The sequence below is a fragment of the Spinacia oleracea genome, chromosome 1 (genome assembly GCF_020520425.1).
Source record: "Spinacia oleracea cultivar Varoflay chromosome 1, BTI_SOV_V1, whole genome shotgun sequence".
Taxonomy (NCBI): Eukaryota; Viridiplantae; Streptophyta; class Magnoliopsida; order Caryophyllales; family Amaranthaceae; genus Spinacia; species Spinacia oleracea.
In genome coordinates, this window is record NC_079487.1 from 134,038,622 (window position 1) to 134,055,235 (window position 16,614).

At 34.1% G+C, this 16,614-nt stretch overlaps 2 protein-coding genes across 2 annotated transcripts; both read left to right on the plus strand.

The window, feature by feature from the left end:
• On the plus strand, positions 1–3,346 carry LOC110793558 (uncharacterized). The gene is made up of 2 exons (XM_021998443.2): positions 1–211; positions 3,036–3,346. Exons 1-2 carry the CDS (start codon positions 107–109, stop codon positions 3,120–3,122), a joined length of 192 nt encoding a protein of 63 aa, XP_021854135.1. The 5' UTR covers positions 1–106; the 3' UTR covers positions 3,123–3,346.
• Positions 3,347–3,497: 151 nt separating this feature from the next.
• Positions 3,498–7,444, plus strand: LOC110792907 (vignain). Its single transcript, XM_021997728.2, has 4 exons — positions 3,498–4,890; positions 5,761–5,993; positions 6,104–6,244; positions 6,946–7,444. The coding sequence occupies exons 1-4, from the start codon at positions 4,443–4,445 to the stop codon at positions 7,207–7,209; spliced, it is 1,086 nt and encodes a 361-aa protein (XP_021853420.1). The 5' UTR covers positions 3,498–4,442; the 3' UTR covers positions 7,210–7,444.
• The last annotated feature ends 9,170 nt before the right edge of the window (positions 7,445–16,614 follow it).

Consider the following 16,614-nt stretch of genomic DNA (forward strand, 5'->3'; position numbering starts at 1 on the left):
TAATATACGGACCTCTCTAGTTTGTACCATTCCAAAATCGGTCTCCAATCGATCTCAATTCATCTTCTCCAAATTATCTGAAGAGAGAAAAAGAAGAAAGAGAAAAATGGTGAAAATGGGAACATTCTTCGGGATGTCATTGGGTGCATTCGTTTTCTGGCAATCTATGGACAAAGTTCACGTTTGGATCGCGCTTCACCAAGATGAAAAGGTCCCCCTTTTTCTTACACTCTTTTTCTGCTTCCGAAATTTTGATCTTTTGAAACCCTAATTTCTTAATTAGTGCTATTTATCAGCTTAATTTCGTTTGTCCAACTTCAATTTTCTTTGAATTAAGTTATCTCTATGAAAATCGGGAATTTTAATTTATTTGTAGGCTTGTAGCTGGTGGTTTAGCTGGAAATGTGGTAGGAAATCCGTTGATGTAGGGGGAAAAGACAGAAATTTTTTCTGGGGAAACAAATTAGAATCCCATTGTGGTTTAGGAATTGTTAATTTTTTGGGAAGATCATGTTGGTGGTTTAAAATTTAGGAATTAAGAATTGAACCAGATTAATAATATTTGTTCATTCTACCAGAGATCGATCAGTTTGATTATATTTTTTTTAATAGTTAAACTAAGAATTGGGTCCTCTGTTTGTGTGTTACTACCTTCATCTGGGTTTAGTTGCAATGACAGTGGTTTAGAATGCACAATCAATGCGACTATTAATCCCGGAATTCTCAACTTCGTAATGTTTGTCTCAAGATCAACATCATTTTACCCCATTTTGGTTAGGGGCATGTTTGGAGTATCTTCGCCACAGGGCCATACAATCGGTTGTATATGGGAAATTGCCACATATTTGGTGTTAAATTAGGGTCTTTTCCTCGTGAAATTTGTATAAAAGATGAACTTAGATGTTGTGTTCTTATATTTTAGCTCTGTTTTGGGTGAGGATTCATTTCAAGCATTGAAAAGATGGATATATTGCTGGGATAATTGAAACTGGACCTCCTTCCCCTCTCTCCCCCAAATAAAAAGATAGAAATGTTGCTTGGAGAACTGCCTAAGATATTGGAGAATGATTTATTCGGGTTGGGAGTTTAGGAAGTTTAGTATAGATTCTTTATTTATTATGTTGTAGCATTTCGGTTCTCTTTCCGCTTTCTCTTGGCATTTCAGTTGCCAACTTCACTTTATGATGTTGGTTTACTCCAGTTAAATTCTGGAGCAGACTTTATTGTCTACTGTCTAGTACCCTGGCCTGTTTTCATAATGTTTCATCTTGTGAGAAGTTATTCGTTTGATATGTTGCTTGAGAGTTGAGACTTAAAAGTTGGGTTGTATGTGTTTCTTGTAAGCTCTAGGTTCATTGATATATATGATCCAGAATCTTCTGATTACAGGCATTTTCTGAAGTTTCCTGCTTCTGTTGTGTTGCAGATTTTACTTTATTACCTAACTCATCATAAGTGGGTTTTTTCTCTTGTATATTTAATATCTTTATTAGCTCCCTTGATTAGCTTGAATGATAAAATCAAACTTAAAATGTATGAGCATGTAACTTTGGAGCTAAAGGTGAACCTTGATGAGAGCAACAAAGCCTGATTTGGGAAAGAATTTAGGAGAAAAAAAAAATCATTTTTAGTTTTTTACATGTGTGATCGAAAAAGAAAAGGTTGGATGGATGGAAGGTTTTGTACTGAGAGAGAGGAGTATAAAAAAAATGCCTTACAACCACCCTGTTGCCCATTCTGTCCAATAAAAAGTTCTATTAGCGCTTGCAAGAAGTCAATTTTTCTGTCAATTATATCTGAACCAAGCATGCTGGAATGGTTGGGATTACTCTTTTATGTAAAATAACAAGACTACAAGAGTGTGTTCCGTTTCTCTTTCTGCTTTCTCTGTTCGTTTCATTCACCAATTCACTTTATGATGTTGATGGGATTACTCTAGTGAGAAGTAGACTGTATCCTGGCTTTTTTCAAAATGTCTCATTTGTGAAATATTGCTTGGGACTTAAAAGTTGGCTTCTGTGTGTTTCGTGTAAATTCTGGATTGATTAGCTGGTGATCCATTCAGTTTAATGTTGATCACATATGATTGTGTTTATGTTTTTCCTGCTTCGCTTGTGGTAGATTTACATCTTGATTAGCTTAACTTTTGTAAATGGGGATTCTCTCATGTATATGTATTATGTAATTGGTATTGAATCCCTTGGTTGGCTTGAATGATAGTAGTAAGAACCTATGTTACTTCGACCCGTCGGTTGACAGAGGGTGTCAGATCCTCCGATCCTTCGACACGACATGACACCCCCAAATATATCGTGGCCTTATATGAAGCTTATTACATCCCGAGTGCCGGAGGAGGATCCTCCAATCCCTTATCGTACACGACACCCAAATAAGAGTCCGAGCAACATAGGTAACAACTAATTTTGAATGCACGGTCATTTAACTTTGGAGCTGAAGGTAAACCTTTTGATGCGAGTAGTTAACTCGCATAGCTTATAAGGATCCAAGTTTTGCTTAAGTTTGGATGGAGTTATTTGGAGAAGAATGTGGGAGAAAAAAATATGATTTCTTACATTTGAATAATCGAATAAGACAAAGTTTGGGTAGGTGAAAGGTTTTGTACTTCATTACCTCCTGCAATAGACTGAAATAGAGAATCTACCCTCTTGTTGATGGTTGTCTAAAAACGTCTTCAACCTAGCGTTGATTGTCTGATCATACGTCAATGACATTTCTCAAAAAGACCCCTTTAAATACATGGAAACTCACTCTTTTCCTCCCCTCGCCTTTCTGTAGCAGTGGATTCTTCCTTTTATCCGGACTGACTCTAATCGTGATTTTGACTCTATTATTCTATCTTCCTCTGTCGCAATAGAATGGAGGTGACATGTTTTACCCTCCACAAATGCACCAAATAAAGTGTAAAAGTTCTAATAAGCACTTCACTAGAGGTCAATTTTTGATAGAGAGATTTTGGTTGATGTATTGAGCTTGTTGTATGTTAAATTAAGAAAGCTTGTGGTTTGTTTTTGCAGAAAGAACGAGAGGAGAGGGAAATGGAGGTCAGGAGAGTGAGAGAAGAGCTCATGCAACAAGCACAACAAAGGGATTCTGTTGCATAATTTTGTGTTATAGTAGCTTTACATGGAGCTTTCTATATTTTGCTGTTATCCTTTTGGGTGTTATTTTTGTTCTGACTTTTGATTAACTTCTCATAAATAGCCATCTATTGAATCGATGGAAGGTTTCTTGTTGTGAAGAATGTACTGTCTTGAGCTTATAAGACGCTCAATGTAGCATGTACTCGACTATTGATTTATGGAATATTGGCAAAGTTTCAGATTCACTCCTTTTGTCTCGAATATCTTGGTTTGTTAATTTTATCGCCTTATATGAAGGTAGAAAACACCGAAGATAGGTTTGTGATGACCTGTTTGTTTTTCATCATTATCCGAATTTCTCAGCTCTGTAATTACATGTTAACTGAGACTCATGATGTTAAGGTCATTTTATTCTTAATGGTACTCCCTCTGTCCCTAATTGTTTGCCCCACAGACAAAATGTGTATTTATTAAGACTTTGTCCGAAACGTTGTAGGGAAGAGGGGGTATCTTTGTCTTTTACAATTTTATGAGACTATGCAAGTGGGTTAAATGGTGGGGAGTTGGGGGCATGTTTCTATATAAGGAAATTGAGCAATCTTTAAGGACATACCAAAATAAAATATGGGGCAAACCAATAGGGACAGTGGGAGTATAACTAGTTCATTGTAACCTGTAACTGTAAGCAAGGGACTTGCACAGTTGCGCTTGATTAAGGTCCTCTGCAGCTTATTCCAGGTTTGGCCGTGCCAAAAAAAAATAAAAAAGTTGGCCCTAGACTGGTAAATTCGGATTGACCGAGTATGGCAGAGGTTAAATTAAGCTGCAGTGTCCTGTCTAAGTCGCGGTCCTAAACGATTAGGCCGAAATTCACAGGGGTCGAATAGATCAAGCTAGTTATGATCAGTGGAAGAGGTGTTTTTGTTGTTCGTAGCAATGGGAATTGTGAGGTAAGTTTGAAACCGTTATAATCAGAAAAATGTGTAAGTAGTAATCGTTTTAGGTACAGCTTCATAGCAGCACTTTCTGTTAGGAACTCTGCAACTAATTAGGGCGGTTACTTCTCAGTTCTCACCCCTTCATTCCATCACCTATAAAGCTATCTTGTAACTGAAGCTTTCCATAAGATAACTTCACTCGTCACCTTCTGAGGAAAAACACACATTTCAACCATGAAAAAAGCCAATTTCCTTTTCCACATTTTCAGGCCTTAGCTGATAGAACTCATCACCCAAGCCAAGGTGCTTGAACTCGTGCTATAAATACTTTGTGATACTTGAAGGAAGATATATCAAAACCAACTTAGATCAATCTTTTTCCTACTTGTAAACTTACAATTCAATGAATAATGCTAAGTTTCTCTTGGTTCTTCTTCTCACTTCGGCCCTACTATTAGGTCTTGCTCTTGCATATAGCTTCGAGTTTCACGAGAGTGACCTCGCCTCAGAAGAGACCCTTTGGGATCTATACGAGAGATGGAGGTCTCACCACACCGTCTCTCGGGACTTGCAGGAGAAGCAAAAGAGGTTTAACGTGTTCAAGGCTAATCTTCATCATGTTCATAAGGTAAACAAGATGGATAAGCCTTATAAGCTAAAGCTGAACATGTATGCAGATATGACTAACCACGAGTTTAGAGCCTCTTATGGGTCTAAAACCGCGCATTACAGGATGTTCCACCCACGTCCGGTGACTGAGTTCATGCATGGTAGGTTTCAAGATGTTCCTGTTTCTGTTGATTGGAGAGCTAAAGGAGCTGTTACTCCTGTTAAGAATCAAGGACGTTGCGGTTAGTTTTTCGTACAACTAATTAACACTCTCTTTTTTTATTGTGATATTTTTTTTCTTTTAGATGTTGCAGTTACTCCTATGTAGAGATGGCCAACTTGGCAGGTTGGGTGGGTCATAAGTGGGTTTGGTGTGTCGTGGTCGGGGATAATTGATACACGACCTGCCTCAGGTAAACTCATGGTGGGTCGAGTCTTGGGTGTACACGTCGGAAAAAATACACACAGTACGTGATGGATCGTTGGTCATGGTAGGGTGTGCGGATCGAGTGGGTCCAATGGGTTTGGTAGGTTACGACAGCTTTTGGGGTCTGGTGACGACTAGCGTGACTCTGATGGGTTAGGTGGGTTGGGTGGGTTTGGTGAATTTAGACGAGGTTTAGGAGATTATATACAGATTTTATATGAACTTAAATTAATTACTTTTAGGGTCATGGTGGGTTGTGCGGGTATAGTGGGTCCAATGGTTAGGTGGAATTAGACGAGGTATTAGAGCTAATATACAATTTTTATATGAACTTAAATGAATTGATTTTATACTCACGTAAATGTGGTTAATGTATACGAAGTATTTAAACAATAAAATTAGAATTTATTAGCATTATAAACATGCAAAATAGTATAAATTAGGATGGCGGATCTGGTGCGTCACTGGGTTGGGTTGCGTGGGTTGGGTGTGCCGTGGTGGGTTGTGTCAAGTCCGGTGGGGTGGTTCAAATGGGTTGTGTTAAAAAAGACCGACCCACTAGCCATCTCTAGTCCTCTATAAGTGACAAACTAATAATTCTGAATTCAAACCATGTATTTTGGTAATTGATGTTCTGACATAGTGACATGGATGAATGTATCCTCCCTCATCTTTTGGTTTGCAGGTAGTTGTTGGGCATTCTCAACGGTAGCTTCAGTAGAAGGAATAAACCAGATCAAAACCAAACAATTAGTCTCACTCTCTGAACAGGAACTGGTAGATTGTGACCATGACAACTACGGCTGCAATGGAGGACTCGTTGAGCATGCTCTCGGTTACATCAACAAAATCGGTGGAGTTGTCGCTGAAACCACCTACCCTTATCATGCTAAGGACGAAACATGCAACTCCGATAAGGTACGTTCTAGTTGACTAGTTACAACCATTTCCCCTCAAAACTCAGTAAGTAACTTCATACATGTTGACTAAAATCTCTATGCAATTGATCCATTTGATCTGTTTTGCAGATCAACTCACCGGTAGTTAAGATTGACGGGTTTGAGGTGGTGCCTGAAAATGATGAGAATGCTTTGATGAAAGCAGTGGCAAATCAACCTGTTTCTGTTGCTATTGATGCTAGTGGTTCTGATATGCAGCTCTACTCTGAGGTATACTACTCAACACCACAACATTTCTTATGACTAGATTTTGTTCTCTTCACCTTATTCTTATTGCTTACTCTGTCAAACACAAAAAAAGCAAAAAACATACAAATTGGACCAGAACAGGAAGAATCAAACCATACCATACCATACCAGAAACTAGAAAAATCAGACCAAACCAGACCAGAAACTAGAAAAATCACACCAGGTCAGACCAGAAACTAGAAAAATCACACCAGATCAGACCAGAAACTAGAAAAATCACACCAGATCGACCAGAAACTAAAAAAATCAGACTAGGCCAGCTGAAGAGAACTGAGCCAGACCAATTGATTCAGTCATGGCCTTGTTCTCTTCTTTTAATAGTAAAAGAACAATAGTTAATAGGTTAAAGTCGGTAGTTTCATTAAACAAAAACACTAGTGAACGCGCAAAATTCAGGAGAAGAGAACATGACTAACCCTTTAGTTCAATAACTTCCTTATATTAAGACCAAATTTGTGGTATGATTTAGTAATCCATATAGTTATAATCTCCTTGTAACTTCCTATTCAGTTAAAATGTGTGCATGATTTCATGATCATATGGATAATTTCATGTAGCTATCTAATTAACTAATCAACAACTTCTGAATTTCGATATTGCTTCAAAAATATGAAAACTACAAAGATTTTTCAGGTGAAAATTAATTTGATGAATGAATGCAGGGAGTGTTTAATGGAAAGTGTGGAACAGACTTGGATCATGCAGTAACAGCAGTAGGGTACGGAGTAACACAAGATGGAACCAAGTATTGGATAGTGAAGAACTCGTGGGGCCCCGGATGGGGTGAGAAGGGTTACATTCGGATGCAACGCGGTGTTGAAGCCAAAGAGGGTATTTGTGGTATTGCAATGGATGCTTGTTATCCTATCAAATCGTCTTCGGATAATCCTCGTCAGTCTGCTCAACCTGCTAAAGATGAACTCTGAAAACTTCTGAAGAACACTTCAGTAAAACCAGGATATCAATTTGTTGAAGTTGAAGTAGTGTCATTTTAAGCTCTTTAAATTGCAAATGTAGGGTTGCTTTTTGTTTCTTGTTTTGTTCCATTTTCTGTATCAGTAAGCTATAGTTTGATAATTAATAAGACTTTAGTAAGAAATAAATAGAAAATTAGAGATTAAGAATGTTGCCTTCTCTTGTCTTATTTCTACTAATTAAGAGCCCGTTTGGTGTCCTTTTTTGTTGTCAGATTTCTATTTTTTACAAAACTAAAAACAAAAACATGAAAACCACAGCTTTCAGGTTTTTGTTCCAAGTTTTCAAAATCAACATGATTATATACTCTGTAGGTATGATTATTTTATAGTTTATGATTCAATTTAATCATATGACTTACAAAATTATAAACGACAGTGATACCGAATGAGTCCGAAATCGTAGGGAAACTTGATTTTTTTTCCAGAAAATTTGCAAGTTATTCAATGAGACAAGTCCAATGGGCTAAAGATTAAGATCTTAGCCCAAGATTTAATGTCGAATTTCCCTTGGTTCAATAATCAATACTCACCCTCCAAAAGAATTGGGTACAGGCTATAAAGAGAGACCGATTAGACTTGATCGTGGGCCGAGGATTGGGCAAAGATTGTGACCTGTGTAGGAACAAACCCTCGGATAGGCCTGAGCTCGGGCCCAAAAAAAAATGTGCATTATTCCCTTATTTTGTGTTTAAAGTAGCGGGCTTTCAAGCCAGGTTCATGATTCAATCTGAATAAAATGACTTTTATAATCATAAAATTAAAAATCGAAAACTAACAGATAAAAAGGCCTTAGTTTTTTGTCTGCTCAAAGGCAGGTATCTCTCCGGCCGTGCCAATATGCTCTTGATCAGCTCTATGACCAACTAATTTTTTTATGAAAGAGTCACCTAATGTCAAAAACTACCTCAATCAAACCGCAATCCCATAACAACAGAAGTTACTCAATAAACTTATGGATACATTCAATTTGTATGGACACACTGACCCCAAATGAACTACTCCTATCCTTCGTGGACCAAACCGATTAGGCCTAATTTCGCAAATTTTATTTAAGCTCTGTTATGTTCGACTTATTTTGACGTATTTCAAACAAAATAGTCAAATAAGTTCAAATAATATAATTCAGACAAATTAAGTTTTTTTCCATACATTTTTACACATAAGTTTATTTCAGACAAAATAAGTTTTTTCAGATAAGTTCAATTAAGTTTACTTAAGTTCAAATAAATTTAGATAATATAAGTCCAGTCATAATAAGGCCCCGTTTAGTTCATCTTATTTCTCCTGATCTGATCTGAACTTATTTTTTCTGATTTGATCTGAACTTATTTTTTCTGATTTGATCTGAACTTATGTTTAATGATCTGATCTGATTTTTCAGAATTAAGTTTAAACAAAAATCTACATTTATTAATATTAAACGACTTACGTGTAAAATAAATGTAACATAAATTTATAATATTGTTATTATTTATTTGACTTTGCTCATGATTTAACTATTTTTTATATTAGATAGAACTGGACATGATCTAGATAGATTGGTTATGATCTAGACATATCTGTTCTGATCTGAATATGATCTGTACAAATCAGTTATGATTTGGGAAAAATACGTAAAACGGAGCCTTAACGGCTCTACTCGTAGAGGTATCCATTTGGACCAGTGGGTTCTTTTCACTATGGACCGGGTAATAGGCCCAAACCCAAAAGGGAAACAAAAAGTGATGGAAGAAACAGGTGGAGTTGGAGTTGGAGTAGGAGAGAGAAAGAAAGGGTGGCCAACCGTGCGGTCTAGAAGGGCTCGTCTTTGGGCACGCACGCAGAGTTTTCTATCCATGTCCATGAATCATGAATCATGAATCATGAATCGTGGTCCCTCCCTTCACCCCAAATCAATCTTTGACCACCTTTTTAATTACTTCTTCTGCTGCTTTTTGCCACTTCCCTCGAACTCCTTAAACTAACATTACTTCTAATTAAGTACGATTAGTAAATTATTAAATTTATCCAACTTGCTCAACAATCAACCATGTTTTATGGATAAGACAAAGTATTGAGTTCAATAATAATATAATATGTTATCACCAAGTACTCCATTATTCAATTAAGTTTACTGTAGTTCGATATTGTGCCTCCGTTTTATTGGAAAAAACTTTATCTACCCACCACTAATAGTGAGTAGTGATAGTGGAATCCACGTCAGCATTAGTAATTGTTTTTTAATGTTCTATTAGTAGTGGGTTGCCTACCCAGTGGGTAGATGTAGCAATATGCCGTTTTACTTCGTAATCTATATACAAGCACGTATTAATGGATATTTATACATTCATAATACGTGTCAAGTGTCTTGTTGGTAGAAACTGTTTAACTGTTTGAGAAATTCCACATCGACATGTGTAATACACGAAATATATGAAAGAATTTACGTATATACTTTCTCTACCTAAAGATTAAGCTGATAGTTGAAGTTTCAATATTAATTTTATAATCTATTAATTATATTTGTCACTTTCACGCATGTCAATTCACAATGTTAGTCATTAATATCTTTAATTCTCTTTAAGATAAAAATTTGATATTTTGAAAATACACATTGAGACAAATCTAACAACATCTCACATGACTATGATTTATCTTACAAATAGATCATCAACAATATTCAAAGTAAAATATGTGAATAGTGTATAAAGTCAAAATGTTGCGAGCTGAGTATTAAAAAACAGAGGAATTATGTATGAAAATAAAAACATGAACATTGACTTACATATTTTTGGAAGAATGACTAATGTTAAATCCTATATTCGTGTGAAACGTTTATTAGACAATTTATTAGTCCATGTGGGAAAAGAACCCGACTGTACAAGTTCGGCTGAGGTTACTGTAAAATGATCAACTCCATCAAAAGCTTAAGTTTATGATTGAAGTTCCAAGATTAGTTTTATACTCTATTAACTCAATTAGACTCTTGAATCAATAAATTATACGGAGTAATAATATATAGATGGGATAATGCCTTAATAACTTAATATTAATCAACTTACCTTCATTTTCAATGTGAGACAACTTCACATATATGATTTTTTGTTATGATAAGATGATTGTACATTAAAATAGTATTCCGTATACTCTATACTCTATATACATTGAAAAGAGCAAATTGTTGTCTAATGTAATAGCCACTCGATGATGTTTTGTCATTTAACTATCATGATGAAAGATTGAGATGAATTACTCCCTCCGTTCCGGAATACTCGATTCGGTTTGACCGGCACAGAGTTTAAGAGACTTAAATTGACTTATTTAATTTAATAGGTAGTAGTTGGTAGTGGGTATTATTTTAATGTAGTAACTGGAGGTGGGTTAAGAGGTGGGGTTGGGGGGAGTAGGGGTTGAATTTTTAATTATTTTTTGTATGGAGTAGGGGGTAAGTGGGTTAATAGGGGTGGAGTGAGAAATAATATAATATTATTAGAATATTTCCATTTTAGAAACAGGTCAAGTATTAAGGGACGGCCCGATAAGGAAAACAGGTCAAGTATTCCGGGACGGAGGGAGTATGTATTACTCCGTATGACCGTATGTGTGAAGTGTGATGGGTTAGTCTTGAATATGTCAAATTCAGTATACGACCGTGTGTTATTATTGGAGGTCTAATTGACTAAGAATTACCTCTTTTTTTCCTATTATGATACATGAAAACTGACTAATATGTTACCAAATGAGGTGCTAAAATTAACCATTCATACATTTATGAATATAATGTGTCATAATATAGGACAATTATTTATAGGAAGCTAAAGTCGTTTTCGTTTTATTTATAGGAACGCATATATCATCAATTCATCACACAAGTTGGATACTCCATTCCTTGTACGTATTTATGGTGATGCACGCATATTATAAGATAACAATATAGTACGGAGTAATATAGAGTACTCCATAAGATACTAACATGCATAATCCATGCATATTGAGTTACCTAAACCCTAAATTGGTTAAATAACCTTTTTGTTATCAACAAGCGAGAGTACAAACAAATTACCAAATATCGTTGGTGTGTGATGAACAGAGTCCAAAGTGAGGTGTCATTTTAAAATTGTCAATTTGTAATAGAAAGAGTAGCCCACTTTGATAATAAACTGAAAACTTTTTGCTTCATCTTTTAATGTACATGGTTCACACAATACCCACTGCACATATACGAAACAACTTGGTCATATACTTGACTTTTCTTTGAAAAACATAACGGGTTACTAAATTGGACATGAATTCCGAACAAAACGTGGAAATATTTAAACATTATTATGCCAAAGTGTGTCAATATTTAAGCATGAGTTTAGACTTGGCATAAAATACCACAAAGGACGGAGGATTCTAATTCAATGTCAATAAAATTCAAGTTTTAATACTTGGCGCTGAAGTTGCTCTTATGTATATTTTGCGAAAATTAATTTTTTAATATTTTTTACTTATTGGTTATTAAATATAGTAAATATTCAAAATATATATTGACAAATGTAAAAAGTAAAGTGTTGCTACTAAAAAGAATATTACGTATAAGGCAACAAATATTGACACCCAGCTTCATTGATGGCTTTCAATTGGATGGCAACTAGTTGTAGCAATGAGAAATGAAAGTGAGGCCCACCAAAGAGTTTTTATGTTTTTATTTGTCAATTAGCATAACAAATATATTTGGTCAAAGACAAAGTATAAATGCCAACCAAGCAATTTGAAACTAACAATACGAGGATGAAAGGGATACCCTAAAAAAAAGAGGTACCCTATATATCAAGGGCACCCCTATCCCTAGAGATCATGATCCATACAGTATCAATGGCTGTAGATTAACCCACGTGGCAACACCCCCCTCCCCCACCTTCATTGATCAAAGATCATAAGTCTCAGTGGGACCCAGAAAGGGATTACTGAGCTGACAAAAAGGTTGTGAGAGAAAAAAGCCAAATGTTGCAATAAATGAAGTTAAAGAGAAGATTATTTCATCTAAGTAACACAAACGGATAATAGTATACTAGTGTCGCAATATAGAGTTAAAATGGTACAACTATTTTTAAATTGATGTAGCATTTTTAAAATTGAATTTGGTATGTATTAAATTTTTATAAGTGGAGCAAAACAACTCATATCTCTTCGAAAGTGTTAATAACTTAATATTATTTTTTATATACAGAAATTGAATACTTATTTCGTTCTCAAATAGTTGCTTCAAATAGACTTGAACGGTTCCTGAAGTAAGTTTTGGCCTTTGATATCTTTATTTCTTGATAAATAAAATTTTTAAAAATTGATATTTTAAAAGTACTTTGAATTTTGAATGGACTAAGAGTTGTAACAAAAACTCAAACTTCGTATCACATGAGTACATAATTGCATCTTTTTTACAGAGTACACCACGTCAAAAAATCAAAAATAGTTAAAGGAGATTGGGTGAATAAAGTAAAACTAGAAAATGGATCAATTATGCAAATACTTCTTAGTGGTTAAGGCGAGGGAATGTGTATGCTATGTCTCGTGTTCAAATCTCTGCTCTCTCATTTATAATTTATGTTGCGCTTATGGCTCATTTACACCAATAAAAAATTTGATCAATAATTCGGAAATAGTAAGTGTAAGCGCTAATTTATTAATGAGTATAAGGTAAAGTCAATTGGTCTACTCATAAGTACTAATCAAATATTTTGTATGAAATGAGTACTTTGGAGTGTATGTATAAGAAAAACTATTATACTTCATATGAATTTGTCAGATTCATTTGGATATCATTTTTTTTTTTTAAATACAAATAAGAAATTAGACGCAAACTCGAAAATTCAAGGGAGTAGAATATTATGGAAATTAAGGGTCTGTATAATGTTAATTTCAACTTATTTCAGGGAAATAAGTTCAACAACATATGTTTTGCAAAACTAAGTTTTTTCAAATCTTAACACGTAAATAAAAAAAATCAGCATGATTAAGTCAAAATAAGTTAACTTCGGTCAAATTTAGTTAAACCAGAAAATTTCTAGTTACAAAGTACTCCGTATTTCATACGAGTAAAATTAAATTTACTTTGTACTCAATTTTAATTTATTTATACGGAGTATATAAAAATGTAGTAGGAAAAAAATACATTATCTTTTAGCAGTAATGTAGGATCTGTTGATAAAGTTACAGAAGTCAGAAATAATTTTTGACATGACAAAAAAAAGGATAATTGATTCTACAATTTGATTGGAAGTCTAACTAAAAATGGTGAAGAAAAAGACAAAGAAAGGAAGAGATATAAAGAAGAAGAAAAAAAGCATCTTTTTCTAATTGTTTGTATACCAGTACTGTACAAATTAAGATAATTTAGCAGCAGGGGAAAAAGTTGGAAGAGAATGGTCTCTCTTAGAAATACTTGTATGAATGTATAGATCAAAGTCAAAGTTTATGAGGACCACTAATTTGGTGCCACCCACCAATATTTTGATTTTTTTTATTTAGATCATGTACGGCGTACATGGGTTCGTTTGGTTATTAGAGGTTTGAAGAACAGTTCTTAATTGAATTAAAAGTTTGACCATTTAATAACAAGAACGTTTGTATGGGAGAGGTTTGGGATAAAAAAACTATTTTGAAAAAGTTTAATATACGAGCTTTTACATTAGAGGTTTGAAAAAGTTGTTGCATCAGAAAATGATAAATTTGTTCTTATATTGTCAAATGTTTCCACATTTACCAACATACGTCACTATACGTAAATGTTCTTAACTGTCATTTTACACATTAAGTATCTAATACAATAAATAACTACTAATTTATCAAACACTTTACACAAACACTTAGTCAACCAATTAGACATACCATCTAGTACAAATAGCTAACAATAGTCAAACCAGCTACCTCCTAACAACTAAATGCCAAACAGGATCAAGTCCAAAGTAACTGAAACCCTTAGCTTTTTCCGATCAATCCGGTCAAAGTTAGCGGACTAGATACTTTAAAGGTGGGCAGAGTGTAAGGGGAACCTCATCCCAAAATACCTCTAACGAGGATTGAATGTCTTAAACCAGACAATCGGTTAACCTTATGGTTGAAAGGTTGAATCATTTTTTTATTATTATTATTAGGTAAGAAGAAGGGAGACTAACTGAACCAGCACCTAGCACAGATTATTAATCATTTCTATTAAGTTAAGCATTGCTTGATAATTTCTATCGTATACTATTTGAGAGTACATAACCGTATAAATGTACTCGATCCATATAATGCATTGTTTGTTGATTATCGTCTTTAACATAAATATGGCATTTTGGCATGCATGCTTTGTCTACTTGTCTGTAGTACTCCTTAGTCCTTGGATAGAGTCCTTGCGAACGAGATGTTCTTTTAACTTTAATGTTTAGTCAAAGTATGTATGTACGGAGTAGTTATTTACCAATATACGGAGTACTTCGTACTTTCGTACATACTTTGTACAGTATTTGATTTAGTATTTGGTTCATCGTCTTTTAATTGTATTTCACACCTCAATTCCCCGTATATGAAGTACTCCCTCCGTTCCTTTTCGTTCTTTACGTTTGGTATCATAAATACGATTTAGCTATAATTAATGAGGATTGTACGTGATTCCTCTATTTTTTAATTTAAACCACGCAAATAACGTTTATTTAGTATGTGTTCACTTTTATCAAAAATCTGACATTGAAAAATGTAAAAGATTTATTGTCCCAATGGAAAAGTTTGAAAATTTAAATGCCCTAATGAATTTAATTTGTTAAAATAACCATTGGGCGTGATTTTTTACAGAATATTAAGACATTTATGTGATAATATAAAAGAAAAGGTTTTCAATGTATGAGATACACTAAACGAAATCCGTTAAGACAAAAAGGGACAGATGAAGTAATTTTTCTTTTTTCCCTTTTAATTTTGTGTTAACTTACTTTAGATGTGATTCAAATCAATAAATGATATGTTTACTTTGTCTTTTAACTAACATTACCCCTCAAAAAAAAACTAAAATTATTAATCATAGACATGAATTCAAATGCATGATAATTGTTGAAATTCTCTTAGAAATCAAAAATGAAGGAATGAAACAAGTTTTGCTGGTTGAGAAGGTTGAAAAGAAGGCGATTTCTTAAGACTAAGGGATAAAAGAGTTGCATCAGCTCATTTGCAAACAAATACTTAGAATAATAATAACAAACCACCAAACAGTCCTTTTTTAATGTTAAATGAGACATGTGAACATTTTATTTTATTTTATTTATTTATTATAATTAATTATAATTATTATTATTAATTATAAAATTGCATGCAAAAATGGTGGCAGTGACAGAAGCAGCAAAAAAAGAAAATTACTAAAAATGGGGGATGCCTATGAAACATGAAACCATATTTGACATATCAGCTATACTTCTTCCTTGTCTTTTAGGTTTTCCTTTTTTGTCTAAAATTACCCCCCTAATTTATTTTTACTTTTTTACTGCTGCGGTTTCTGCATCATAATTCATATGGGTGGACTTTTATAAGTGATTTCTGATTTGTACACCTAATTTATGTTTGGTGATTTTGGTTCATGTTTTTAATTAAGTCAAATTCCAAGAATTACCAAATATATCACTCCTTGAATTTTGTGTGCATGTTTTGATCAAATTTTTATTTATTCATTTGCCAATGGAGCAATATGTCTACTTTGGTAAACTAGAGAGAAAAACTTTAGAAACGCTAGACACTACGGCCCTATTTGGCAATTAACGGTTATTCGGTATGCTTAGCCAGTGGTTTTTATTAAGTGATTTGACTATATACGGAGTGCGGATCAAAAATATGAATGTATTATAAGGTACATTGATAATACTTGGTCATATTTAGTATTTGTGTAAAAGTGTTTAGTAAATACGGATCACGGGATCAGTTGTTATGCAATAGGAGACGTGTATAAGATTTACATTATGTAAAATGGATGGTAATGAACTAATGATATTATTATTACCCAAAAGCTCTTATTTATTAGCTTTTTCAAAAATGGATGGTAATGAACAAACATAGCTAGCTTTCGTAACAAAAAGCTCTTATTTTTAGCTTTTTCAAAATTTAGCTTACTGGACTCAGAACAGCAATTCCAAATGGTTTGAGGCAAAATAAAGAAAGGAATTAACTACGGAGTAATTCACTATTACTAATTTACTACTACATTTTAATAAGATTATACGAAGTGCGTAGTACATCACTAGTCACTTGGACCACCTTAACTAATGACGGACTTAACTTGCTTATCATAATTCATACGGAGTAACAAACTTATTAATTTAGGGTGTATTTTTCTGCCGAACGAAATTTAAATTTTATTCGAATTTATTG

Excerpts from the sequence above, each read along its gene's own strand:
- LOC110792907 (XM_021997728.2), top strand. The coding sequence starts at position 4,443 with ATGAATAATGCTAAGTTTCTCTTGGTTCTTCTTCTCACTTCGGCCCTA. Across the intron at positions 5,994-6,103 it reads AAACATGCAACTCCGATAAG|ATCAACTCACCGGTAGTTAA; the intron begins GTACGTTCTAGT and ends TCTGTTTTGCAG. Across the intron at positions 6,245-6,945 it reads ATATGCAGCTCTACTCTGAG|GGAGTGTTTAATGGAAAGTG; the intron begins GTATACTACTCA and ends GAATGAATGCAG.
- LOC110793558 (XM_021998443.2), top strand. The coding sequence starts at position 107 with ATGGTGAAAATGGGAACATTCTTCGGGATGTCATTGGGTGCATTCGTT. Across the intron at positions 212-3,035 it reads CGCTTCACCAAGATGAAAAG|AAAGAACGAGAGGAGAGGGA; the intron begins GTCCCCCTTTTT and ends TTGTTTTTGCAG.